This window comes from Piliocolobus tephrosceles, chromosome 14 (genome assembly GCF_002776525.5).
Source record: "Piliocolobus tephrosceles isolate RC106 chromosome 14, ASM277652v3, whole genome shotgun sequence".
NCBI lineage: Eukaryota > Metazoa > Chordata > Mammalia > Primates > Cercopithecidae > Piliocolobus > Piliocolobus tephrosceles.
In genome coordinates, this window is record NC_045447.1 from 81,705,208 (window position 1) to 81,731,160 (window position 25,953).

Sequence of the window (25,953 nt, forward strand, 5' to 3'; positions counted from 1 at the left end):
CTCTACACACACACACAGTCTTCGGCTTTTATTGTGCCATTTTGGATCTGTAGGAACTTGGGCTTGAACAGCTACATGATCCGAAACTTAGCACGAATCTCAGAGCTAGCAGGTTATGTCCTGAGAGGGACGTGCCTCTAGGTGGCTGTGACCTCACTTTCACAGTTCATGCAGAGGAGGAAGGTCGTCCATGTGGTCCTGGGAGAGCTGGTCTGTTGCTGCCCAGGTCTGCCTGCATGGCTCTCACAGCCCCCCCAAGTTTTCCTCCAAAAGGTTCAGATCTTGACTCTGAAACAGACCTCATAATGAAACACCTATGGGAAAAGTCTGTTCTCTGGCCTTTTTCCTGAGCTCAATAATGTTTAATTTTTAAAAAGGGAAAGGAGGGAGGGAGGGAAAGAAGTCTGATATTTCTCCAGTGCACTTGGCTCTCACAGGTGGCCTTGGTCAAAATTCACCACCAGCAATTGTGCCAAAATGCCTAGTTTGAATTCTGGCTGTCATGCTGCTTCATTTAATGAGATGGTTCCAATTTCCTTTACTGTTTAAAAAGAATTTGAGGCCAGATACAGTGGCTCATGCTTGTAATCCCAGCACTTCAGGAGGCCGAGGCGGGTAGATCACGAGGGGTCAGGAGATCAAGACCATCCTGGCCAACACGGTGAAACCCCGTGTCTACTAAAAATACAAAAAATTAGCTGGGCGTGGTGGTGGGTGCCTGTAGTCCCAGCCAAATTCTGGAAGCTGAGGCAGGAGAATGGTGTGAACCTGAGAAGCAAAGCTTGCAATGAGCTGAGATCACGCCACTGCACTCCAGCCTGGGCAACAGAGCGAGATTCCGTCTCAAAAAAAAAAAAAAAAAAAGCCCAGCTTCATCTCTCCTTTATTGTCACTACACGTTTCACCCAGTCACCGGGCAGTTGTACTCAGAGTCAACGTCCGCATCTGAGAAGAACCACCTCGGGCTCCCCTTGGAGGCTACCTGTCGGAAGAATGCTTTGCCTAAGGAGGCCTCAAACTTCAGCCTCCTGACTCGCAATCCCAGTCAGGAGTCAAACTCTGGAAGTGGACAAGCGCCCTTGGAAGATGCTGTCTCCCTGTCGGAGCCTGGAGCCTGGGACCAGTGGACTGGCATACGCGCCCTCCCTGCTCAGCTCAATCCATCAGCGTGCGCTGCCACTGCTGTTAAGTCAATCGGCTCGGGGTGGACAGCTGTCAGAGATGAATCAGGGACAAGGAAAAGAGCTTAATGAAATTTTATTTTGAAAATATGGCAAGAGTCTAAGGCACTTCAAACATTTAAATACATAGAGGACCAAAGTAAATGTGACATGGTATAAAGGAATCCATAAATACAAAGAGAACTACACCATGTTTCTCTAGAGGCAAATACAAGAGCCAATTCCTCTAACACAATCCAACCTTTATCATTAGAGTTGTGCAATTAATAAAAATGATAATGTTACATGTAGTTCTTCATATCTTTAGTATGGAATATAAAAGTTGAAAATACTATGTCAATTTCATATAGATACTCTTTTTATAAAAAGTCATATATTACATCTACCTAGATAAAACCAAATGAGAATATTCTTTTGTAAGTTTTACACTTTGAGTGTTTTGTCTAGCCCAGGCCCAAGTCACCGATGATCAAAGTCATCTCAACTTCCTTATTTTAAAATAAGACAAGAAAACTCAAAACTATGCTAGAATGAGATTTTGGAAGAGCTTCCTAATAGTTCCACATTTAATAAATGCAAATATTTGAGGAAAAATTTTAAAACATCTCGATGAAAACCTGACACTTCTTTGTGGGAGTGAACAGAAGGTGCCCCTTCCGATCAGGTCAGAATTTCCTATGACTGTACAAAACGGAGCAGAGACTCAACAGCAACAGAGACTGGGTTAAAGTGTACCCTACACAGAGAGAAGACGAAAGGAGGCGCGCGTGCCCAGGCTGGCAATCTCTGCACTATGAAAGCTTCAGCCTTTACCCCTGGGCTTGATGCTTCCATTTGCTGGTGAGCTCAGGCACAATACATATACATTCAGTATCTGTCACCCCAACAGGAACAATTAGCAGCTTAATGGTGGCATGTAAATGAGGGCTATTTGCATACAATCAATCAAATGAACCTCGGTGGGTGGGGCCAGGAGACGTCTTCCTTCCAAGCCTAGGGGTGCCCTAGAGACCAGGAAAGGAAAAAAACTGGGGGTTAATAAGTGACCTCAGGCAGATGTGTACCCTGTGATATAGGATCTTGGCCCACCACAGCCAACAACCAGCTGTGAGCCCGAGCCAGGAGAGCTCTGAGAAGAGGGAACAGGTGTCCACAGCTCCAAGGCCAGCTGGGCTCAGCAGTGCTATGTCCGGCTGTCCTGGGAAGTCATCTTCCCACTCAGAGTGAACTGTGGACTACAGGCTGCCTGCCATCTGCTTCAGGAACAATGCCAGAACCATGGAGAAATATCCCCATGGGCTCGGAGGGTACTATCTGGATAATTCTGCACAGAATCAAAACCTCTATGGGAAGCTGTGAGAGCATCCGTCTTGCAAGGACAAGCAGGGCCCAGCCTCTGCTAAAACAGTTCTCCTGCCCTTTGAGGGGCGGAGGCAGAAAGGAAGAACCCTTAAGCTCCAGACTAAAACTTGCATTTTCTGAATCAACATAAAATCTGTTTCCTGTCAGTTCCTGGAGGAAGGGAGTCCACCAGTCTGGTGGATTTCAGCCTATTTACAAATGCCAAATGCACAACACTGACCGGAGACTGGGCTTTTGCAAAGTTGACATGGGCATACAGAAGAACGGCGATGTCCTTGTGTCCTGCTTCCAGGGCGATCGAGAGCGCAGTGCTGCCATCCTTAAGATAAGATGGAAAGAACAAGCCATGTTGGGTTTCTCAAACCTCCAGACAACCAAAATGTAGCAGAACAAAACACCCTCCAGTAATTGGCAAGGTTCCCCAATATCCCTCCTTGTTCCGTCCTCTGGGAAACTTTTTCAGGACCTGTAAGTGTGAAGGCCTGAGGATGTGAAGATGAACGAGGCAAGCCTCCACCCTCCAGAGGTCCCAGTTAAGAGAATTATCTTATCCAACCATTCTGCCCACCAGGAGGGGGAAGCAGAAGATGGGGACAGAAAGTTTTTTTCTTCTTATAATTATGAATGACCAGGCAAGCAGCAGTAGTGTGTGTTTAGAGACTCTGCAATTTGCCAAAGATCGTTTACCTTCCCTCTTAGGGCACTGTGATCCTAAAACCCTAACCACCTCTGTTTAAGGCTCCAAGGAACGTCTGTGTGGAGGCACACAATCCCAGTGGGTTACATAGATACGTATTCCTGAAATAAGAGGGAAAACACTACATATGGGGGAAGAAAGCTTCATTTAACTGCTTGATTTCCATTAAATTTCAGGGATTATAGATGGATATAAAGGAGTATCAAGGGAAGAATAACATAACTTGCTTTCTGTCTAGTCTGTTTTTTGAGACGGGGTCTGCCTCCCAGGCTGCAGTGCAGTGGGACGATCACACATCACTGTAGCCTTGACCTCCAGGTCTCAAATAATTCACCCACCTCAACCTCCAAGGTAGCTGGGACTACAGGTGTGTACCACCACACCTGGATAATTTTTTTTTGTAGAGATGGGAGTCTCACTATGTTGCCCAGGCTGGTCTCCAACTCCTGGGCTAGAGCGATCCTCCTGTCTTAGCCTCCCAAAGTGCTGGAATTACAGGAGTGACCCACTGTGCCCAGCCTATCTAGTCTTGAAATAAAGATTTCCCTCTGGTCAGCAGCAGCAGGACGACACAGTTCTCCTTTGGCTTAATCTTAGGATCCTTCCCTCACACGCTTTGAATTTTGAAAGAGAATAGAAGTAAAATCAAACAAAAACCACAGCACAGCTAACAAACTCTTCTGGAAGAAACAAGTCAGAAGCTCTCCCTCCCACAGGGGAAGAAGGGAATCTGGTACAGCTGTAGCTCCTGTGTGCTCCTGTGGAGGTAGCTGACTGTGAAGCTAGTCAGTCCCTCATACCAGTGGAAAAGCTCGGCTGGTTTGTTCTCCCTACTGGCTTGGGCCCAGAAGGATCTGACCTACAAAGGATATTTTCCTAACTTTTTGGTGTTTTGAGCTGAAGCAGCTCTGATCCAAACCTGTGATCCGTAGAGAGAAACTTTCACAAACAGAACCAAGCCAGCCTGACCTCTATGACCTTTAAACCATCTCACTTGCCTACACACCAGTTCCCACGCCTTCTACCTATCGCCACGCCTCTGCTTTGGCCTGCAGACACCCAGAAGTACCCCACTTGCTTGGGTTTCCCGGTCAAGGGGTTAGATGGAAATGTGGACAGCCTGGGAACTAGGAGAAGAGAGCCGAGTGGTGTTGATGGGACAGACTGAGAAGACACGGGAAAATGCTTCAAGAAGTCAAGCTACTCTGCAGGCTCTGGGGTAGGCTGTGTCATAAGCTACTCACTTTGATGGGTCACAATGCCTTCACTTTGGGTGGGAAAGGTTCACACTGTAGTAGGAACTGGTTTTAGTCACTGTGTAACCCTAGCCTCTAATGATTAATAATCCAGATTTCCAAGTGGATCTGTCAGAAGTCACCTACAGTGAATTTGATTCTGCAGTGCAAATCCATTGATTCCCCTTTAGTAGAGTGGCTCTTGGACATGCCCGTTAAGTCACTTTTTCATTTCATGAATTTTGGGGTAGGACCTACTCTGCTTTGGGCACTAGTTTGAGAGTGTTAGTTTGCACACATTAAGTGTAGCCAAGCTTGGCTGTCAAGGGCGGTGCCTGGATGGCAACACAAATCCAAGAGGAGAAGAAAGGAGGATGTGGTCTCCCCTGGCCAAACAGCACTCCCAGAGCTCCCACCCAGAGTCCCCCAGACCCCTGGCCAGGAGGCCCAATGGAGATGGCTTACGTTGTCCTCCAGGTGACCATTGCAGCCGGGCTGGGCCAGCAGCAGCTTGACAATCTCCACATGCCCGTGCTCACTGGCACACATGAGGGCCGTGGAGCCCTCGTCATCCTGGATGTTGACATCAGCCCCACAGGCCAGCAGGCCTTTCACCATGTCTATCCGTCCATGACTGACGGCCAGCATGAGGGCCGTCTGTCCCGCCTGTGGGAAGAGATCACAGGGGACTTCAGAAGTACATACTGAGCTGGCAGTGGCGGCCCCTAGTGGGGCTGTGCTAGGGAAAGGGGGAAAACTGTGGTGGCAGAAGGGAAAGAACTGGCCATGGAACTACTTGGGGTGGGTGGTGGCAAGCAGGGAGAAACCAGCTTCCTATGAGCTAAGGAAGGGCATAAAGTAAGGAGCCAATTTTCCTTTAGTGTGGAGGATGTCTCAGTACAGTGAGGGGCTGGAAGTACATGGTGGTTAAAGTCAAACTGGGCGGTGGGTCATGCCTGTAACCCTAGCACTTTGGGAGGCCGAGGCGGGCGGATTGCCTGAGCTCAGGAGTTCAAGAGCAACCTGGGCAACACTGAAACCCCGTCTCTACTTTAAAAAAAAAAAAAAAAAAAAAAAAAAAACCAGGTGTGGTAGCACATGCCTGTTAGTCCCAGCTACTCCGGAGGCTAAGGCAGGAGAATCGCTTGAACCCAGGAGGTGGAGGTTGCAGTGAACCAAGATCATGCCACTGCACTCCAGCCTGGGCGACAGAGCGAGACTGTCTCTTTAAAAAAAAGTCAAGCTGTGAACACATCTGGACCTGGGACATTGCCTGCGATGAAGACACTGCAACACAGGAAGCAACAGTCACCAAGTATCTGATGGGGATGCCAGTCATTTATATGTAAGGGAACTAACAGCATTTCCATGCAAACTATGCAAGTGGAGGAAAGGCAAGGCAAAGGAGGGAGAAGTTTCCAGTGTGAAATTTAAGCCCATATTTCCCTGGTGTGTTTGCTCAGCAAGGAGCACCAGGCAGTGCATGGACTCAGGGCAGGCCTGCGAACAAGTGCACCGTGGTAGGAGCGTGGCAACTACGCCTGCTCTGCCAGAGTGGCCACCAGAGTCCTGTCTGCTGGTCAGGGGTGCATTCCTGAGCACGGGAACCAAGCGCGCTAACCTGACTAGCTTTGGCGTTCACATCCCCACAGCCAAAGAGTTCTTCCACAACCCGCATGTCCTTCTCTGCTTCCACAGCGGCAAGGGCTGCCAGCATGATGGGGGTGTAGCCTGCCTTGTTCTGGTGATCAACGTTACACACATCTGCAAAAAACAAAAGTCTCTTAGGAAGCAGACCCTTCTAACAGCAGCCGCTTACAGAGCCACTGAGGGATGGTGTTTACAGGAGCCCAGTGAAATGGCACCAGGTGGCTGGAGACCAAGAGTGACTTAGAATGAAATGTGAGAGATGTTTTCATACTAAACCAAAAACTTTTTTTTTTTTCCTATTTCACAAGACCTTAAGCAACAGAAACAATGGTAAGCTTCTACAGCATATCTTGTTTGCAACTGGTGGCAGAAATGCAATGGCTTAGGAAGTCTGGGTGGTGGTTTAATGGCTGCTCTTGAGAATAAATGATCATATGGAATCTAGGCACTTAGCTGTATTTGGAAAGTGAAGTAGGTAGTGAGCTACTCATCCAAGAAGTGTTTGTAAAGGCTTATGTATGGAACGTTGGACAGGGTGGTACCTACTTATCCAAACACTATTTATTCTGAGACTCTGAATTTACTACTCTGGCCTGTCAGGGGTCCTGAGAAGCAGAATTCCAATCATGTAACACCCAGCTCTAGAATTTATGGTCTGAGAGCAAATGCAGTTAAGTCTCCTTAACAGACTCGATGAACCAGACCTTTTCTATTCCTGTAATTCTTAAGCGCTTTCTCTGAAATGACCAGAATGGTGAGTGTCAGAAAGCAGCTTTTATGTGGGACCAAATATGAAGTTAAAATGTTTAGAATGTTTCTATCATAAAGGAAAAGAAAAGGTACCATGAACATTTACCTTAAGATCCCAAACAACTCCACGCTAAGGACATGTTTTTAAAAGTGGGTGTTTTTTATACAGAAAATAAAAGGCCCTGTGGTGGAGAAGCGGGTGAGTTCGTGTGCACTTTGGGGCTCCTCAGCATCTCAGACTTTGCTCTGCATAGATGCTGAAGTATCCTAGATCTGCACCTTATGGAGCCAGAATCTCAGTCTAGAAGGATGAGCAGTAACACTTAAGAAAAGTGATTAACCCAAACCATCCAACAATGGAATTAAAATTATTTAATTTGCCAAGATGTTTTATCTACTTCTAAGTATACTAAGCTGTTCCTGTCAGGAGTGATAGTGAAATCTTGTTTTCAGCTTCCCTGGATATTATCCACTTCTGTTTAAACAGTTTAATCACTCCGGCTGACTGTATCACCAGCTCTGTTTATAGTTTGGAAAGCCTGAAGAGGAGCGGCTTGAAATTCCTTCCTGTAAGATGGAAGCAGTTATATCCTAACATGGCTCCAAAAACAGGGAACACACAATTATAAAAGAAGGATAAATCTGCTTGGGTTTCTTCTCTGCATCAATTCCAAGTTCCCAAAACAGAGGAGAAGAGATTGGACAGTGGATGAAGAAAAAGTTTTGGAAGAATATGCAGTAAAACTGTCTAAGTCAGGTTCACATTGTATCCTCATTAATCAGACTGAGGTTCTGTGGATTCTCTGTGACACACTAGAAGTAAAAATATGTATTATAAAAATTGAAAGATTTGGGGACTAGGTGACACAGGGCTGTTCCATTTGAACAAGAAGTTGAAAGCTCCGAGTTTGAGGGGACTATCTGTGTATGTGCCCCTCCCTCACTTCATGTCTAAGACGTCCACTGGCTCTATTCTGGGATGACAAGTTTCTACTATTATGGTTGAGAGACAAGAATCATAGGCCCTTTACTCTATGCTGTTTCCCCAATAACAGTATGTTTTGGTGCGAATGGTGATCATTTGACCATCTGTTATGGTGGCTTTGCTTAGTCCTCATCTTGACCACACATTTCTTCAAGGACAGCAGTCATGGAGTAAGGACAAATCAAGTGGTCCACAAGCACCAAGGCTGTGACTCTGGGCTTGTAAGCAGTACTCTGCCTCCTGAGTGCAAACCAGCCAAGCCTGCGTGATTCAGCTCAGGAGGGAACGTGAGTCATGCTTCTTACCAGGGATACACCTCTCACTTGAATGCAGCTGAACTGCAGCAGCAAGAAGATCCTCAAAACCTCCTTTCAAAACAGATCTGGAATCTGTGTCACCCAGTTTTGCTTAAACTTCAACCCTCTTGACTCAAGAAAACTCTTGCCATGTCATGTGGAAAAGCAATAGAAAGGATTTTAGCATGGTCAGAGAATTCAGGAGCAGCTCAACCAGGTTCTCTGAGATGAGTCACAACCCAAGTGCTGTTAGAGAAGAGATGGGGTGGAGGGGCAGCCAACATACCGGCATCCAACAGCAGCTTCACAATCTCGAAGTTGGAGTGGGACACGCTGTAATGGAGGGCTGTGTTGCCGTTGCCATCTGCCAAGTTGATGACATAGCGGAGGACATCTGGGGAGATGGCCTCAAAAGCAGCTATGTAGTCCCCCACCATGGCTGGAATGGCTGACTTCTGACTGGACACGCGGAACCACTCGTGCTGGAGGGTGTTCAGACAGAACCTCTGCCAAAACACAGTGTGGTCATTAGTTCTATTTCTAGACTTTGAGACCTAGTTGAAAGCGCAAGTAACCTGTCCTTTTATAGTCAAACTATATATGCAGTTAGAATCTGCTCTCAAAAACCAACAGTGCTAAGGGAAGCTTCAAACACCAAACTGGGACATTCCTCCTGATTTTAAACTGCATGCAGATTAGATCTAATGTCTATAAAGGAGACCAGACAGCACCGTGCAGAAGCAGAGGCTCTGGAGCCAGACCACCGAGTTTCAAATGCAGGCTCTGCTACCTAAAAGCTTTATGACCCTAGGGAAGTTATTCTGCTTCCGTTTCCTCATCTGAAAAATTGGGATAATACCATTCTTTCAGTTTTTGTGATGAGAATAAACACAAAGGCTTGGCTCAATTTATTAAGCTATTAATATATGTAATCATACTGGCCTTGAAAACAACTTTCATAGCAATTAGGAAGAAATTAACTAGCCTACACTGAATTATGCTGCTTCCTTCCTATCCAAACTCACTTCCTTCAACTCCTCAGCACAGCACTAGATTGAGAGACTGTAAGGGTATAGCCAACCCAATTCCCACCCCAATCCCAAATACAACTGTTCAACCATGGAAAGGGAAAATAAAAAGGAAGCCCATCTGGAACTAATTTCATTTTCTCATCAGCTCCACTCTGACTTTCTTAAGCTGCGGACACATGAAGAAGGCACTTGCTTTGTAGATGATCAACTCAAACCTGGGTCACATGAAGCTCAATGGAGACTGAGCATAGTCAGTGCTGGTGATGAGGATGACTACAATGTCTTTTCAACAGGCCTTCCTTCATATGAGTTTAATATTCATTTCTGCTGTGCTTACTCTTTAAAAGTTTAAAAACGTATCAAAGACAGCCTATGTCAAAAGCATCAGAACCTAAGAAGTCCTCTTTCTGCAGAAAAGGTAGAGTTGGGAATATACAGCTTCCATCTCCTTATCATCCTGCTACTGATTATTTAGTTTGAACCCTTTCAATCACATTTTGGGTCACCTGAAAAGTATCCTTTTTTCCCTGTATTTTATGTATTCAGATTCCTATTTCTTTGGAGTTGTCACACTGAAAGAAGGGAAATTATGTCTTCTGGTCATCCTAACTCTATTACTGCTAAATAATTGGTGTCCTGATATGATTATCTAGCCCTGGCACTGTGTTCACTCGTCCACTACTTTTCACAACACAACACTTTCACACCAAATGAAAATTCAATTAACAAAAAAATGTACCCATCACAGAGGGTGCGGATGACACCATGCTTGGCAATTTGTAGGATGCAGGAAAACAAAATCCTTCCCAAAGGCCATGTAACGTATTTTGAGAGCAGGGAAAGAAAAGTATACTATGGCTATAAAATTTGGGGTTGTAAAGCACCAAGTTTTAAGATTAGGTTAAACCTGATGGGAAATATTGACACTGCAGTGAGATTTTATGGTTTTACTAGTGACCAAGGTATAGCCAGGTATTTTCATGAATACAAATCCAAGAATTTCAATATGTAGTTCTAGGTTTCCCCTTGACTAGGATTTTTTTTTTTTTTTTTTTTTTTTGAGAGAGGGTGTTGCTCTGTCTCCCAGGCTGGAGTGCAGCGGCATGATCATGGATCACTGTAGCCTCAATTTCCTAGGCCTCCAGCTATCTTCTTACCTCAGCCTCCTAAGCAGCTAGGACCACAGGTACATGCCACCATGCCTGGATAACTTTTGTATTTTTTGTAGAGACAGGGTTTTGCCATGTTTCCCAGGCTGGTCTCAAACTGAACTCCTGGGCTCAAGGGATCCACTGCCTTGGTCTCCCAAAGTGCTGGGATTACAGGTGTGAGCCACTGTGCCTGGCCTTGACCAGGAATTTTATTTAGTACAGCTGGCCCTCTGTATCCACAGGTTACATTTCCATAGATTGAACCACTGGCAGAGTGAAAATATTTGAAAAATATGCAATACAAAACAATACAGTATAACAACTATTTATATAGCATTTACATTGTATTAAGTTTTTGAGGCCGGGTGCGGTGGCTCACGCCTGTAATCCCAGCACTTTGGGAGGCCGAGACAGAAGGATCACAACGTCAGGAGATTGAGACCATCCTGACTAACATGGTGAAACCCCATCTCTACTAAAAACACAAAAAATTAGTCGGGCGTTGTGACGGGCACCTGTAGTCCCAGCTACTTGGGAGGCTGAGGCAGGAGAATGGCCTGAACCCGGGAGGCAGAGCTTGCAGTGAGCTGAGACTGCGCCACTGCACTCCGGCCTGGGTGACACTGTCAGCATTTCACCATGTTGGCTAGGCTAGTCTCGAACTCCAGACCTCAACTGATCCACCCACATCGGCCTCCCAAAGTTTTGGGATTATAGGCATGAGCCACTGCGCCCGGCCTTGTATTAGGTATTATTACATAGAAATGATTTAAAGTATATGGCAGAATTTCAACTATATGTGTAGTTTATATGCAAATACTACACCATTTTACATAAGGGACTTGGGCATCTGTGCCTTTTGGTATCCTTAGGGGATCCTACATTTTCTCAATGCACTGAAGACAGATGTCAACCAGTGAAAGAATGTGCACATAACTTCATATAACTTCAACACATGAGAATGTGTCATTCTTGGCCTTGGTGTCAGATTAACCATTGCCATAGAAACACTTATGTGTCCTATGTGGTACCATTCATGATCACTAAGGCAACCACAAACTCTGCTGTTTGAATCTCAGACTGTGAGAAGATGACAAGTAGTTATTTTTATGTTGAAAAATAGTGGCCGCCTGCATTCCACATCAGAGCATAGCATACAGTTTCATAACTTTCATAACTGAAAGGAATGCTGACCTCAGCCCAGATAGCATATGTTTTTAAAAGAAACCTAACTTTAAAAAAAAAATTCTTGGATGCTGCTCCCTGGATCTTAATGTTCTATAAATAGAAATGAAATATGTAGAAAGATGACTGACTGCAATTAGCCCTCCTTTCTGTCTGCAAGTGTATGCCTCACAGATGCCTCCACCCCCAAAAAACTACAGGGTGGGTAAAGGATATCCGAAGTTGGGCCTCAAGGAAACACTGGCAGTGAGCAAGACATGATGTTCACCCAGCCCACTCATGCTGCAAACAGTTCAGGAGAAAAGCATGCCAGCAACAACTCGGGCAGCCTACAGTTGGCCTCGACAATGAGCCCACTTATGCACCTTGTACACATGGGGAATGGTGTTTGCAGGTCAGACTCACCATATCTTTGCTGGTCAAAGCTTTGGGGTCATTTATATTATTTTTCAGTAAGTTGCATGCAGACAACATCTTTTCACTTAATTCATACCTGAAAGGGAAAAAAAGAACTTACGATTGGGCACAAGAGGAAAATCATTTTTATTTCAACCCAAATATATATATATATATATAAATTTTTTTTGAGACAGGGTCTTGCTTTGTCACCCAGGCTGCAGTGCAGTGGCATGATCTCGGCTCACTACAACCACGGCCTCCTGGATTCAAGCAATCCTCCTGCCTCAGTCTCCCTAGTAGCTGGGACTACAGGTATGTACCACCAGGTCCGGCTAATTTTTGTATTTTTAGTAGAGACAGGGTTTCACTATGTTGGCCAGGCTGGTCTTGAACTCCTGACCTCAGGTGATGCACCCGCCTCGGCCTCCCAAAGTGCTGGGATTACAAGTGTGGGACAGACACTGTGTCCAGCTTCAACTTTAAAAGGCAAGTGGCCCCAAGCCAGCCTAAGCGGGTCATTATGGCACAAGGTGCTTGGATAGAGGCAGCACAGGCATCCTTAGGTGTCCAAGGGTCATGTGCACTGTGCAGAGTCAATACCTCCAGCCAGAGATTGAGGCCTTGTTTGGGAGGGTGACTTTAGGCTTCACCAATGTGACCTTTATGACACTCTGGAGTAACACTTAGAGACTTTTTTTTTTTTGCAATTTTTTTTTTTTTTTTTTTTGAGACAAAGTCTCGCTCTGTTGCCCAGCCTGCTCACTGCAGTTTTATTGTCCCAGGCTCAAGCAATCTTCCTACCTCAGCCTCCCAAGTAACTGGGAATACACGTGTAGTGCCACCACACTCGGCTTTGTATTATTTGTAGAGACAGGGTTTCACCATGTTGCCCAGGCTGCTCTCGAACTCTTGGGCTCAAGTTATCTGCTTGTCTGCCTCAGCCTCCCAAAGTATTGGGATTATGGGTGTGAGCCACTGTGTCCAACCTGTTCTAAGTTTTTAAAAATATTTTTAATCTTAAGGGGGTTTAAGGAGACCCACATTACTTTTTTTCTGAGATAGGGTCTTGCTCTGTCACCCAGACTAGAGTATACTGGCATGATCATGGCTCACTGCAGCCTCAACCTTCAGGGTTCAAGTGATCCTCCCACCTTATCCTCCTGAGTAGCTGGCACGATGCCCAGGTAATTGATTTTATAGGGATGAGGTCTTCACTATGAACTCCTGTGCTCAAGTGATCCTCTTGCCTTGATTTTCCACAAATTACCATATATCCATTGTGCTGACCAGTAAACCACACATCCGAACCCATACTTGGTGACTCATGTGTTTAACCCATATAAAAAATAACATCTGGTATATAAATTACATCTCAAAGCTGTTAAAGAGCCATGTGAAACATAAACTAAAAACACTTACCTTGTGTTAATGCAGTTAAACTTTTATTTGCCAAATTAAATAGAGGTAAGTTTTCTGAAATGTTCTATTTATACTTCACATAGTGAAAAACCATACTGAAGTTTCCATCTTTTCTATTCTCTATTTTATGAGCATCAAATCCTTATCAATGGTCTTGAAAGCTTACATTTTTAGGCACGTGTTTCAGCTACTATTTATGATATACTCAAATCCATTCTCGTGGTATTCCTGATCACTCAGTGTGTAACAAAATACAAACACGTGATACTGCATCATCTTTACAGTAAATGTGATCTTTGGCTGAAGCCTCATCCACACAATGATCCTGTAATAGTGATACTGACACCCGCATCAACACGAATAGCTAAAGATAAAATCTGAAGTCTTAAAGTATGCTAGCCACCAAAAAAAAAAAAATGTCTTTAAGGTAAGGTGTTCAAACAATGGAAGTTTTAGTGGATTGTGGTTCCATACATTAAATTATATAGCAGAGTTGAGGTTTCAGAGAACAAGGGTGATTAGGTATCAGGCCATTCTCTTTTCTACCATAAGAGATTTAAGAGTTGCCATAATCTGTACTTGTATATATTAGTATCTCAAGATGTGTGTACCTCTGAGGAACAGATAAAAGCAAACACATTTAATTACAAACACTCTGGCCAACTCGATTGCCAAAGTACATTAAATGTGGGAGGGGCAAGGGAGGGAAGGGGAATGTACCACACCTCTCTCTGATTTCCACCTTCTCAGGTTCACATTCTTGAACCTGCATTTCATCTTCCACCCTGGCAGACTTGAAACCTTCAATATTAACTGCATGGTGCCCTTCTGCCATTCCCCGAGTGTCTTCATCCTCCTCTTCCTCTTCTTCAAGAGGATACTCAATGACATCACACTCGTCATCTGACTCGGAAGAAGAGCTTTCATCTGAGCTGGAATCATCACTTGAAGTTGTTTCATACCTAGGTGGCAATTGGGATTTCAGGAGATGCAAGCTGTGCCCACAAAGCCCCAGTGATAGAAATTTCTATGAAGGGATTTGCTAATTGACTCCAGAAATTCCACTAGCGATTTTAGATCCTGCACTTAGAAGTTCAAAGTAAGGTCTATTTAAATGCCTGGTGGTTTTGAATGGATTCTAACTTAAATTGGTAATCGGTATCATATAACGAATTGGTATCATGTAACACTTGTTAAAGAAAATAATGGCATCTCTGGCTTAGTATAAATCAAGAGAAAACATTTTATGGAAAACAGATTGGTAGTTGCTAACTTTTTGTCCCCTCCAACCCCATTTCTTCCTATTTCATCCTATTAATCCTCCCAGTATCAAGGTGAATAGATTACATAGGCAATCAATAGTTCTGCTGGTGTATGCCCTCCAAAATCTCCTGGTCATATCACTGAATAAAACTTTTAAGATTTGGAAAACAGGCACCATAAGGTTAAACCCTGATGGTACACTTTGCTATAAACATTATCTTAACTAACTTTGTATTCTTTCTTGTGGAGGCCATGTATCAATTCATTGATTTGATTCAATTGTAGGACGACAAAGAGGCTTAATTATATACGTGGGGCAATGGAAAGAGAAGGAACAAACAATAACCATTCTATTTAGAAAGCAAACTGGTGATATGGCTATCAATTGTGAAAGGCCCTACGATTTGGGTGGTAAACATGGAGCGCTAAGCAAAAGAACCCATTTTGAAGGAATAGATCACTATTGTTGGCTCAGAGAGTGATGCTCTCAGTCTTTTTCTGCTCAATTGTGAGTTCTCATACAGGTTAAGTACAAGTTGTCCAACACAGTGCAGGAACCCTGCTGCGTTCGTTGAAGACTATTTCTTTCAGCTCAGAGGTGAGGAGATGTAAACTGCTCGGCTTCATCAGGTATCCTTAAGACAGTGACAAATCCTTAAAGATAGCAAGAGGAGGAAAGAAAAGAAGCCCAAATGCACCTTTCTGCCTTTCTGAGGAGGGAATCTTCCATCACCGCGCTGTGGCCGCTTCCCCAACTAGGCACCTTGAAATGTGACTTAGATAGGCAGGAGGCAAAGGAGACCGACAGCATTAGCCTCTAGAACCACCATCTTTCCTTACCCTCCATTAATGCCAACAAACTGAAGATTCTTTTTCGCGCCATTTGAATCTTTGTTACCATCTTTCTTCTTCATGATGGACTTCAGTGTACTTTCATTGTTTGTACATGCTGTGAAAAAGTCAAGGTAATAAAAATGAAAACTCATACCCATACATGTTAAATGAATAATCTTTTTTCCTGTACAATTTTTTTCTCACGCATGTAAATGTAGATCTTGGCATGTGTATGTGAGAAGTTCCCACAAAATTCAATGGGAAAGTGTGGGCATGCAAAGAAAATAATTCAGAGTTCCATTAATAACATTCTTCACATGGGAAAAAAATCAATTAGTACTTCCAGACATAACATTAAGTGGTGACAACTGACATCTGTATCCGGCTTTATTGCTTATAAAGTGATGTTGTGTCTCATTTGAGCCTCAAGGACCATTTAGGCACTAAACAGGGATTACTATTTTTCTTCAGCTGTGATAACCTGCCAGAATGTGAATAAAAGGCTATTTAAAATATTTCATAATTTGTAATATCAGGTAAGCTTTCTTGTGCAGCTTTCTTTCTTGGGTAATTTTGAGACAGGGTCGCTTTCTGTCACCCAGGCTGGAGTGCAGTGGCGTGATCTCAGCTCACTGGAACCTCCACCTCCCAGGTTCAAGTGATTCTCCCACCTCAGCCACCTGAGTAGCTGGGACTAACAGGTGTGCACCACCATGCCTGGCTAATTTTTGTATTTTTTAGTAGAGATGGGGTTTCACCATGTTGGCCAGGCTGGTCTCGAACTTCTGGCCTCAATGATCTGCCTGCCTTGGCCTCCCAAAGTGCCGGGATTACAGGTGTGAACCACCATGCCCGGCCTCTGTGGTAACCTTATTTAAAGATATTCTGGGCCTACCTTCCAAACAACGATATTAACTTTCCTCTAGGTCAATTTAAAAGGTACACTGACATTAAACTGGAATGCTGGCAATGCTGGCCCTAGAATCCCGATGCCAATGACTGTAAGAAAAGTTACCATAGAGGCCAGCTGCGATCTGGTCGTCTGTCAGGTTCACTGGAGACAGCGTATCTTCCTGAGTGGGGAAGGCATCCAGGCTGCTGACTGGCTTTCCTTCTGAAGTCCCCACTTCTTGCTCAGGTTGGGATGTCTGGGAGCTTAAGGGACTTCCTGACTGAAGGCCTCCACACTTACAGGTATATCCCAAATTACTGCCTATCAGGAAAAAGAAAGGTACAGAGTATGTGATGCTAGGACTGAAAAAGCAGGATTAAAAAAACAACTCTTGCAATTCATAATTTAAAATGGGACTACTATCCCAGCCACCAAAACGCAGAACCCCCTTTGACTCTTCACCTTTCCTGATTTCATTAGCATACGCAGACTGCTGAGCCTCGTCATTCTAACTCCACAGCATCTCTTCTTTTCTCTCTGTTTTGGCTGCTACCATCGTAGCCTTGGTTTCTAGTCATGGAAGTAGCATCCTTACTGCCCCTCTTCGATCACTATTTCCACTCTGGCACAATGCTTCAGAGCATTACTCCCAGCCAGCTCCAGTGCCATTGTTATTCTAGCTAAAACAAAATGTGACAACTCCTAAATAGCACCCACTGCTCAGGAAATGTAGTCCACACTGCAGAGCCAGAGATTCTAAACTATCCATAATCTGGCATCAGCTGACCCTCCCAACTTCATTTCCCACTCCTCCTGTCATCCTTACTGGTACAGGGACTGCATCCCATTAAGTGCCAGTACTCACTGTATCAAGATGCAGGTCTTGTTTCCTGGCAGCATGCCTCAGCTTATGCCCTTCTACCTGGAATACCTTTCTTCCCCCATCTTCACACAGCGGCACCCTCCCATCACTGCCTCTTCAGACCCTTTCCTGATCTCCTTCGCCAACAACGTTCCTTGCCCTGAACTCTCACAGCCCATCTTTTGTACCTTCTCCTGGGATCTGTGATACAAGGTATAAGATGATGTGGATGATGGTTTTAGACTCCCTTGTAGATGGTAAATATTTTGAGGGCATCAAACAGTTCTGATCAACCTTGTTTCTCTTACCAAGTCTACTAGAGTGCTTTTCTATGTGTTAGCCACTTAAACTCTGTTCACTGACCAAAGCAGAAAATTTGGATTAAATAATACTTTGTAATTAATGTATACAGATATGTCAATGAAAAGAGTCAAACTCTGTAAAAAAAAAAAAAAAAAGAGGTTTACTCTGAGTCAAGTATGAATGACCAAGGCCAAAAGCACAATCTCACGAGGTCCTGAGAACATGTGCCCAAGGTGGCTGGGTTACAGCTTAATGTTATACATTTTAGGGGACTAGAAGTTACAGGCAAACACAAATCAATACATGTAAGGTGTACAGTGGTTTAGTCTAGAAAGGTGGTAGAACTCAAACGAGGGTGGGGCTTCCAGGTCTTAGGTAGATTCAAAGATACTCTGATTGGCAACTGGTTGAAAAAGTTAACTTATTATCTAAAGGCCTAGGAATCAACAGAAAGGAGTGTCTGGGTTAAGATAAGGGGTTGTGAAGACCAGGGTCCTTATTATGTAGATGAAGCCTCCAGCTAGCAGGCTTCATCTACATAGATGGTAAATGTCTCTTTTCAGACCTCTACATAGATGGTAAATGTCTCTTTTCAGATCTAAATAGGTACCAGACTCTTAATCTCTCCTGGATCAGGAAAAGACCTGGACAGGTAAGGGGATTCTCTACATAACGCAGATATTCCCCACAAGAGACAACCTTTGCAGGGCCATTTCAAAACACATCAGAGAGGCCAGGAGTGGTGGCTCACGCCTGTAATCCCAGCACTTTGGGAGGCCAAGGCAGGTGGATCACCTGAGGTCAGGAATTTGAGACCAGCCTGGTCAACATGGTAAAACCCCGTCTCTACTAAAAATACAAAAGTTAGCTAGGCATGGTGGTGGGTGCCTGCAATCCCAGCTACTTGGGAGGCTGAGGCAGGAAAATGGCTTGAACCCGGGAGGCAGAGGTTGTAGTGCCGAGATTGTGCCATTGCACTCCAGCCTGGGTGACAGAGTGAGACTCCACCTCAAAAAAAAAAACAAAACAAAGACAAAATACATCGAAGAAATATATTTCAGGGTAAAATACTTCGATTTCTTTTAGGGTCTGCTATTTGTCATGTGATACTATACTAGAGTCAGGTTGGAATTTGTTATCTTATTGCTATAAAGAGTCTGTTTTGGCCGGGCGCGGTGGCTCAAGCCTGTAATCCCAGCACTTTGGGAGGCCGAGACGGGTGGATCACGAGGTCAGGAGATCGAGACCATCCTGGCTAACACGGTGAAACCCCGTCTCTACTAAAAAATACAAAAATTAGCCGGGCGAGATGGCGGGCGCCTGTAGTCCCAGCTACTTGGGAGGCTGAGGCAGGAGAATGGCGTGAACCCGGGAGGCGGAGCCTGCAGTGAGCCGAGAGCGCGCCACTGCACTCCAACTGCACTCCAGCCTGGGCGACAGATCGAGACTCCGTCTCAAAAAAAAAAAAAAAAAAAAAAAAAAAGAGTCTGTTTTGTCACTCCTAAGAGTTCTGTTTTAATGTTAATGCTGGTCAGTTGTGCCTGAATTCCAAAGGGAGGAGGGTATAATGAAGCATGTTTCACACCTCTTTCCCATCATGGCCTGAACTAGTTTTTCAGGTTTACTAGGGAATCCCCTGGCCCTATTCAGTTGGTTAGGGGGCTTAGAATTTTATTTTTGGTTTACAGGTATATCACAGAATTTTCAACGTGGGCGATGTGCAAAAATGTTTGTAATATATGGTTAACTGAAAAAAGCAGATAATAAAATTCCATGTATTGTGTGATCCTATTAAAATACATTCACACACACACACACACACAAAGTTATCTGAAAGACTTCGTGCTAAATAAAACAGCTGTGGTAGTTTTAATTTTTCCCTGGATTAGGCTGGGCACGGTGGCTCATGCCTGTAATTCCAGCACTTTGGGAGGCTGAGGCAGGTAGATTACTTGAGGTCAGGAGTTTGAGACCAGCCTGGCCAACATGGTGAAACTCCATCTCTACAAAAATACAAAAATTAGCTGGGCATGGTGGTGAGTGCCTGTAATCCCAGCTACTCGGTAGACTGAGGCAGGACAATCACTTGAACCCGGGAGGTGGAGGTTGCAGTGAATCAAGATCGTGCCACTATACTCCAGCCTGGGTGACAGAGCAAGACTCTGTCTCACCAAAAAAAAAAAAAAAAAAATTTCTCTGGATTTGCCATTTTTTCTGTAGTGAATATGGGTTAACTGTGTTCAAAATCACTTTTAAAAATGAAAAATTATTGACTTAATTGTCTAAAAATTTTATCCTAAGGATGTACAAAAAGATACAGAAGGCTACTGTTTCTATGTTTAAAACAGTAAAAAGAGGCAGACAGTCTGCCTATAACCAACTAGCACATAAGCACTGGTATATTTATACAAAGGAATTCTATACAGCCATTAAAAACCTTTATGTAGAAGAATATTAACATAGAAAGATGAGCATGATGTGTATTAAAAATAGGTCATACAATAGTATGAAGAAAATAAACCTACTTTGGTAAATAATTTTAATTTTTTTTTTTTTAATTGAGAGAGAGTTTTGTGCTGTTGCCCAAGCTGGAGTACAGTGGTGTGATCTCAGCTCACTCCACCCTCTGCCCTCTTGGTTCAAAAGATTCTTGTGCCTCAGCCTCCCGAGTAGCTGGCATTACAGGTACCTGCCATCATGCCTGGCTAATTTTTGTATTTTTAGTAGAGATGGGGTTTCACCATGTTGGCCAGGCTGGTCTTGAACTTGTGACCTCAGGTGATCTGCCTGCCTTGGCCTCCCAAGGTGCTGGGATTACAGGCATGAGTCACCGCACCTGGCCTTATGTTTAATTTTTGTCTCAGTTCAGGTTGTCTTCTTTCAAGCCGGAGTCTTACTCTATCGCCAGGTTACAGTGCAGTGGTGCGATCTCAGCTCACTGCAACTGCACCTTCCAGGTTTAAGCAATTCTCCTGCCTCAGCCTCCCGAGTAGCTGGGGCTACAGGTACAGGCCACCATGCCCGGCTAATTTTTGTATTTTTAGTAGACTCAGTTTCACCATGTTGGCCAGGTTGGACTCGAACTCCTGACCCCAGGTGATCCACTTGACTCGGCCTCCCAAAGTGCTGGGGTTAGAGGCGTGAGCCACTGTGCCCAGCCTTTCAGTTCAAGTTTAATGGAAACTAGAAAAGATCACTGGGCTGATTCCCTCTTATGATACATAACCCAAATCAGCATCTACAACACAGCTCAGGCCATTCCCACCAAGGCAAGAAAGGCTGGCCTCTCCACCCCTTGTAGGGAAGGCCTGCTTTATAACACACCAGAATTCATCTGAATCTGAAGTCTTAAGTTTTACTCATGGGAAACAAATATACAAAAGAGGTTTTGTTCTCATTGCTGCCTACTGGCATTAGTAAATAATTATATTTACATATATATGTATTAGAAAAATCATGGAAGGATATACAGGAAAACTGCTTTGCTAAGGCTACTATAACATTTTTCTTTTTTTCTCTAATATTTCCTAAATTATACTTTATAAACATAAATTACAAACAAAAATTAAACATTTAAATCTACTCACAATGTCAGGTGATTACAACTTTATCCCTTTCAAAGTAAAGCTCTGGAATCTCTTAGATTCTTAGAAGAAAAGCAGTTTAAGTGTTGACTGTATTTTGAGGCAATTTGAAGAAAAAGAACTAATAACAAGCCCTAAAACTGCTCTGAGGTCTACTCTTCATAAGAATCATCTGCGACGTTGGCTAAAATGCAGATTCTCAGGCACATGGTGCCAGAAGATCATTCTGTAGTTCCGGGATGGGGGCCAAGTGATGGTATTTCTGACCTTCCCCACCACCTACAAGAATCACTGATGCAGGTGGCTCACTTTGAAAACTGGTTTAAAACAATGACGCTATAATGAAAGAGAGCTGGCAAAAAATTTAAAGTGAGGCATTAGAGATCACCTAAATTTTGTTGTTGTTGTTTTTTGTTTGTTTGTTTTGAGACTGAATCTTGTTCTGTCGCCCAGGCTAGAGTGAGTGCTGTGGTGCAATCTCAGCTCACTGCAACCTCTGCCTCCCAGGTTCAAGCGATTCTCCTGCCTCAACCTCCCAAGTAGCTGGGGCTCCAGGTGCACCAACTGTGCCTGGCTAATTTTTGTATTTTTAGTAGAGACTGAGTTACTCAGTCTCTACTAAATTTGGTTAGCCTGGCCTCAAATTTCTGACCTCAAGGGATATCATCTAAATTTTAATTCTCATACTTCCAGCTAAGGATTCTGAAGGCCAGCTAGGTTCAGTGACTTGCCCCAGGCCACAGAGCTGAACTAGAACTCATGTTTCCTAATTCTGTGAACAGTCCCTTGTCCACAAATCAACAGCACAATTCTTCCTCCTTTAGCTGTGGGACACGGGGGCTACCTGGACGATTCCTTTACAAATCCAACTTCCTCAACACACACACGCAATACTGAATTCAGTGGTCCAAACAGTGTTTAACGTCATGTAACCTGATGTCCCCTATGTGTCCCCTAACTGCAAATATGAAAAGCCTAACTTACCTTTGATTTATTTTAAGCAAAGTAAATAAAGCAGGACATTTATCTTCATTTTTCCTTCTCCAAGTCCATTCATCATTACTTAGAAAATATTGCAGTGGCCTCCAAAAACTCTCACTAGTTAATCAGAGTGCCAGAACACTTTTTTTTTTTTTTTTTTTTTTTTGAGATTGAGTCTTGCTCTGTTGCCCAGCCTGGAATGCAGTGGTGTGATCTCCGCTCACTGCAACCTCCACCTCCTGGGTTCAAGTGACTCTCCTGCTTCAGCCTCCTGAGTAGCTGGTACAAGCGCTCGCCACCATGCCCAGCTATTTTTTGTATTTTTAGTAGAGACGGGATTTTACCATGTTGGCCAGGCTGGACACGAACTCCTACCTCGGCCTCCCAAAATTCTGGGATTACAGGCGTGAGCCACCGCACCTGGCTGCCAGAACACTGTTTTTAAACACTTGTACGAAGCATTTTCCTCTTCAAGAACCAACAACTTTTTAAATGCAAATACATGATAGTTTTGACTACTATTGAAACCGTAAACATGAAAAAAAGTAGATAATAGTTTAATAAACTCCTGTGGCCAGGCGCGGTGGCTCAAGCCTGTAATCCCAGCACTTTGGGAGGCCGAGATGGGTGGATCATGAGGTCAGGAGATCGAGACCATCCTGGCTAACATGGTGAAACCCCGTCTCTAGTAAAAAATACAAAAAACTAGCCGGGCGACGTGGCGGGCGCCTGTAGTCCCAGCTACTTGGGAGGCTGAGGCAGGAGAATGGTGTAAACCCAGGAGGCGGGGCTTGCAGTGAGCTGAGATCCGGCCATTGTACTCCAGCCCGGGCAGCAGAGCGAGACTCCGTCTCAAAATAAATAAATAAATAAATAAATAAAAAATAAAAAAAATAAAAAAATAAACTCCTGTGTTTCCATTACTAGCTTCAACAATGATTAGAAGATATCTGGTTTCCCTGATAACTCCCTCTGCCCACTCACACTGGATTATTTTGAAGCAACAGCTAGAGATTCTATCATTTTCATCCATAAATATTTCAGTATATATCCCTAAAAGAACAAACTCTAAAAAATGCAAACCATTGAGGCTAAAACTATCAAACCTTAAAGATAATGCTTTATGATTATCACATAATCCAGTCAGTATTCAAATTTCTTTTCTTTGGTATGGCATCTCACTCTGTCACCCAGGCTGGACTGCAGTGGTGTGAGCTCACTGCAACCTCTGCCTCCCAGGCTCAAGCGATCCTTCCACCTCAGCCCTCGCTCCAAGTAGCTGGGACCACAGACGTGCACCACCATGTCTGGCTAATTTTTTTTTTTTTTTTTTTTTGTATATTTTAGTAGAGATGGGTTTCACTATGTTGCCCAGGCGGGTCTCAAACCGCTGGGTTCAAGCTATCTGCCCACCTTGGCCTCTGAAAGTACTGGAATTACAGGCATGAGCTAGCGTGCTGAACCTCTAATAGTCTCTTAAAAATTTCTTTTATAGGGTGTTTGCATCAGAATCCCAGTCATGTGTTTCCATTGGCTGCTATTAGTCTTTTAATCCATAAGTTATCTTTGTTTAAATACAGCTTAAAATTTTAAAAAAATTCAAATACAATTTATAGACAATAAAATGCACAGAATTAATTAATTACAGACAGGGTCTCACACTGTCACCCAGGCTAGAGTGCAATGGAATGTGATCATAGCTAACTGCAGCCTTGAACTCTTGGGCTCCAGCAATCCTCCCACCTTGGCCTCTGGAGTAGCTAGGACCACAGGACCCAGGTGCATGCCATCATGCCCCATGAAAATGCACAGATTTTAAGTGTAAGTCAGATGGAACTTGGTAAATGTATATGCCTGTGTAACCACCTCTGTAACAGAGATACAGAACATTTCTAACAACCTGGTAAGCCTTGCCTCCCACCCCTTCCAGATAGTGTCACCCAGTGATACCCAGTGCTATAATTTTTCTCACCACAGCTTACTTTTGTAAACCAGGGCTTTTGAAAGCTTCTCCAATCAAGGTCCACTTCCTCATGCAGGCATCCAAGGGTCAATGTGGAAGGTTTCATCTTGCCTGTGGGAATTTTACCTCTCAACTACTCCTTCACTCTGTCCATTCTGTTCAGAGTGGTCCTGTGACTGAATTACGAGTGGGGAGTAATTAGATCGTCCTACAGGTCTGGAAATTCACCATCCTTCACCAGCTGAATTCGACCTATAATCTTTTCAAGGCTTGGCCCAAATTCTATCTTCTCTAGTCTTTCTTCTATGATACCATTCCAACCATTCCACAGAGATCTCTTTTATCACCCATCATTGTCCTGTAACACTTACTATCCAGACTAAAATATGCCCTGTCTCCTCAGTGAGATGGTCAGCATCTTGAGTTCCTCCATGCTACATTCTTATTTGGTGTCCTGTCCAGTGCTTAGAACAGTGCTGGACCATTGAGAGCCTTTAATAAGTGTCCATGTAATTCAACTGAAGGTCATGAGGATTCTACTGAGGCTAACTGGTAAGGCAAAGAACCTCATTAAATTCCGAACTGGCTCTCATTTGTCAGGTCAGAGGGAACTGGTCACCTATATTGCCAGAAAACGTTCTTTGGATGGTGCTGAAACTCTGGCTGGTCTTGAGTGGCCTATAAACAACTCTCTGAACTTGATAAGGACCCATTTGTAGTTGTAGGCACCACATGCATCAACATAAGACTGACAAATGACTGCTGTGTTTGAGCAAAGCAAAGAAAATGTGCAGCCAGGAAAACCAAAGAATAAAGGAGGCCAACAAACAAAATTCAACAGTTTCAACCTTAGCTACCCTTTAGAATCACCTGAATTGAGGGTGGGACTTTAAAGAATGTAGATACAATAAACTATCTGGGTGGGTCCAGGTATGAGAGAGAAAGAGAACATATATTTGCAGTTGAAGTAGAACTCCATCTCAAAAAAATAAAATAAATAAATAAAATAGAATTCAGGGGCCTTCCATAATTCTAACCTTGTGGGCTTTCATTAGTTTTACAAAGGCAGTTTAGTCTTGGGAAAGGCTATTATCATCCTTGCTTTAAGGTTAAACTATAAACCAAATTCCACCCACAGTTAGCATGGCCTGTGCCTAGGAATGAACAAGGACAGCTTGGAGGTCAGAGGTAAGATGGAGTCAGCTATGTCAGGTTTCTTTTACTGTCATGATTTTGGAAAGGCAGTTTCAATGCCCCCACCCCCTTGGGTTTCAGTCCACCTCAATCCTGAGGTGTGAGCTATGGAGATGGGAAAGGCTGATGACAGCTCTAATTCCTTCTTGCTTATGGGACATGGTTGGGGAAGGGGTTGCCCCCAAGGTAAGAGGAGTAAAACCGTCTTTAAGTTAACTGTATGCATTCACTGGTGTCTGGTTGCAGTAATTCTTATCCACAGTTTTAGTACAGCACTAAGTGAACGGCAGACTGTAAGATTAATGATAAGCGCTACCATAAGGAGTGAAAGTCCTAGCTTCAGGAGTCCCTGTAGAACCAACCTGAAGCCTTGAGGGACCCAGGTAAATGACCCTGAGAACCAATCAATTATTGGGTTATCAGCAGATAACCCTGTCCAAAAAAATGGACAAGGCTGGAGTCTAATAAAAGGGGTACTACAGTTTTTCTGAAACATAATTTTTCTCTCTCTGGTTTTCTGTTTCTACCAAAGACCAATCATAGTAGGACCAATTTATTTCCAAAATAAGTTTTAGTTTTATTATGCTTGGGCTAATTATTTGCATAAAATGCAGCAAGAATAAGTATTTGCCATATAGTCCCCTGCCTCCCCCCCTTTTTTTTACATTGACTTTGCTGAAATTTTTCATAAGGAATCTCAGATTAGACCTTATAAAAACCTTTTGAGCCCAGCCAA

General features: G+C 43.8%; 1 protein-coding gene across 11 annotated transcripts in view; it reads right to left on the reverse strand.

The window, feature by feature from the left end:
* Nucleotides 1-1,238: 1,238 nt before the first annotated feature.
* The window catches only part of KANK1 (KN motif and ankyrin repeat domains 1), a 237,957-nt gene continuing 213,242 nt past the window's right edge, over nucleotides 1,239-25,953 (reverse strand). For 7 of the 11 annotated variants that reach the window (XM_023213210.1, XM_023213206.1, XM_023213207.2 and 4 more), the window contains 9 exons: nucleotides 16,454-16,651; nucleotides 15,445-15,553; nucleotides 14,067-14,303; nucleotides 11,929-12,016; nucleotides 8,443-8,662; nucleotides 6,097-6,239; nucleotides 4,941-5,141; nucleotides 2,764-2,862; nucleotides 1,242-2,185 (listed from right to left, as the gene is read on the reverse strand). In XM_023213210.1, coding sequence (XP_023068978.1) covers nucleotides 2,123-2,185; nucleotides 2,764-2,862; nucleotides 4,941-5,141; nucleotides 6,097-6,239; nucleotides 8,443-8,662; nucleotides 11,929-12,016; nucleotides 14,067-14,303; nucleotides 15,445-15,553; nucleotides 16,454-16,651 — 1,358 coding nt within the window. In that variant the 3' untranslated portion in view covers nucleotides 1,242-2,122. Of the gene's footprint in view, nucleotides 2,186-2,763; nucleotides 2,863-4,940; nucleotides 5,142-6,096; nucleotides 6,240-8,442; nucleotides 8,663-11,928; nucleotides 12,017-14,066; nucleotides 14,304-15,444; nucleotides 15,554-16,453; nucleotides 16,652-25,953 lie in introns of all 11 variants that reach the window. The other 4 variants (XM_023213208.1, XM_023213217.1, XM_023213215.1 and 1 more) reach the window with 1 other exon arrangement.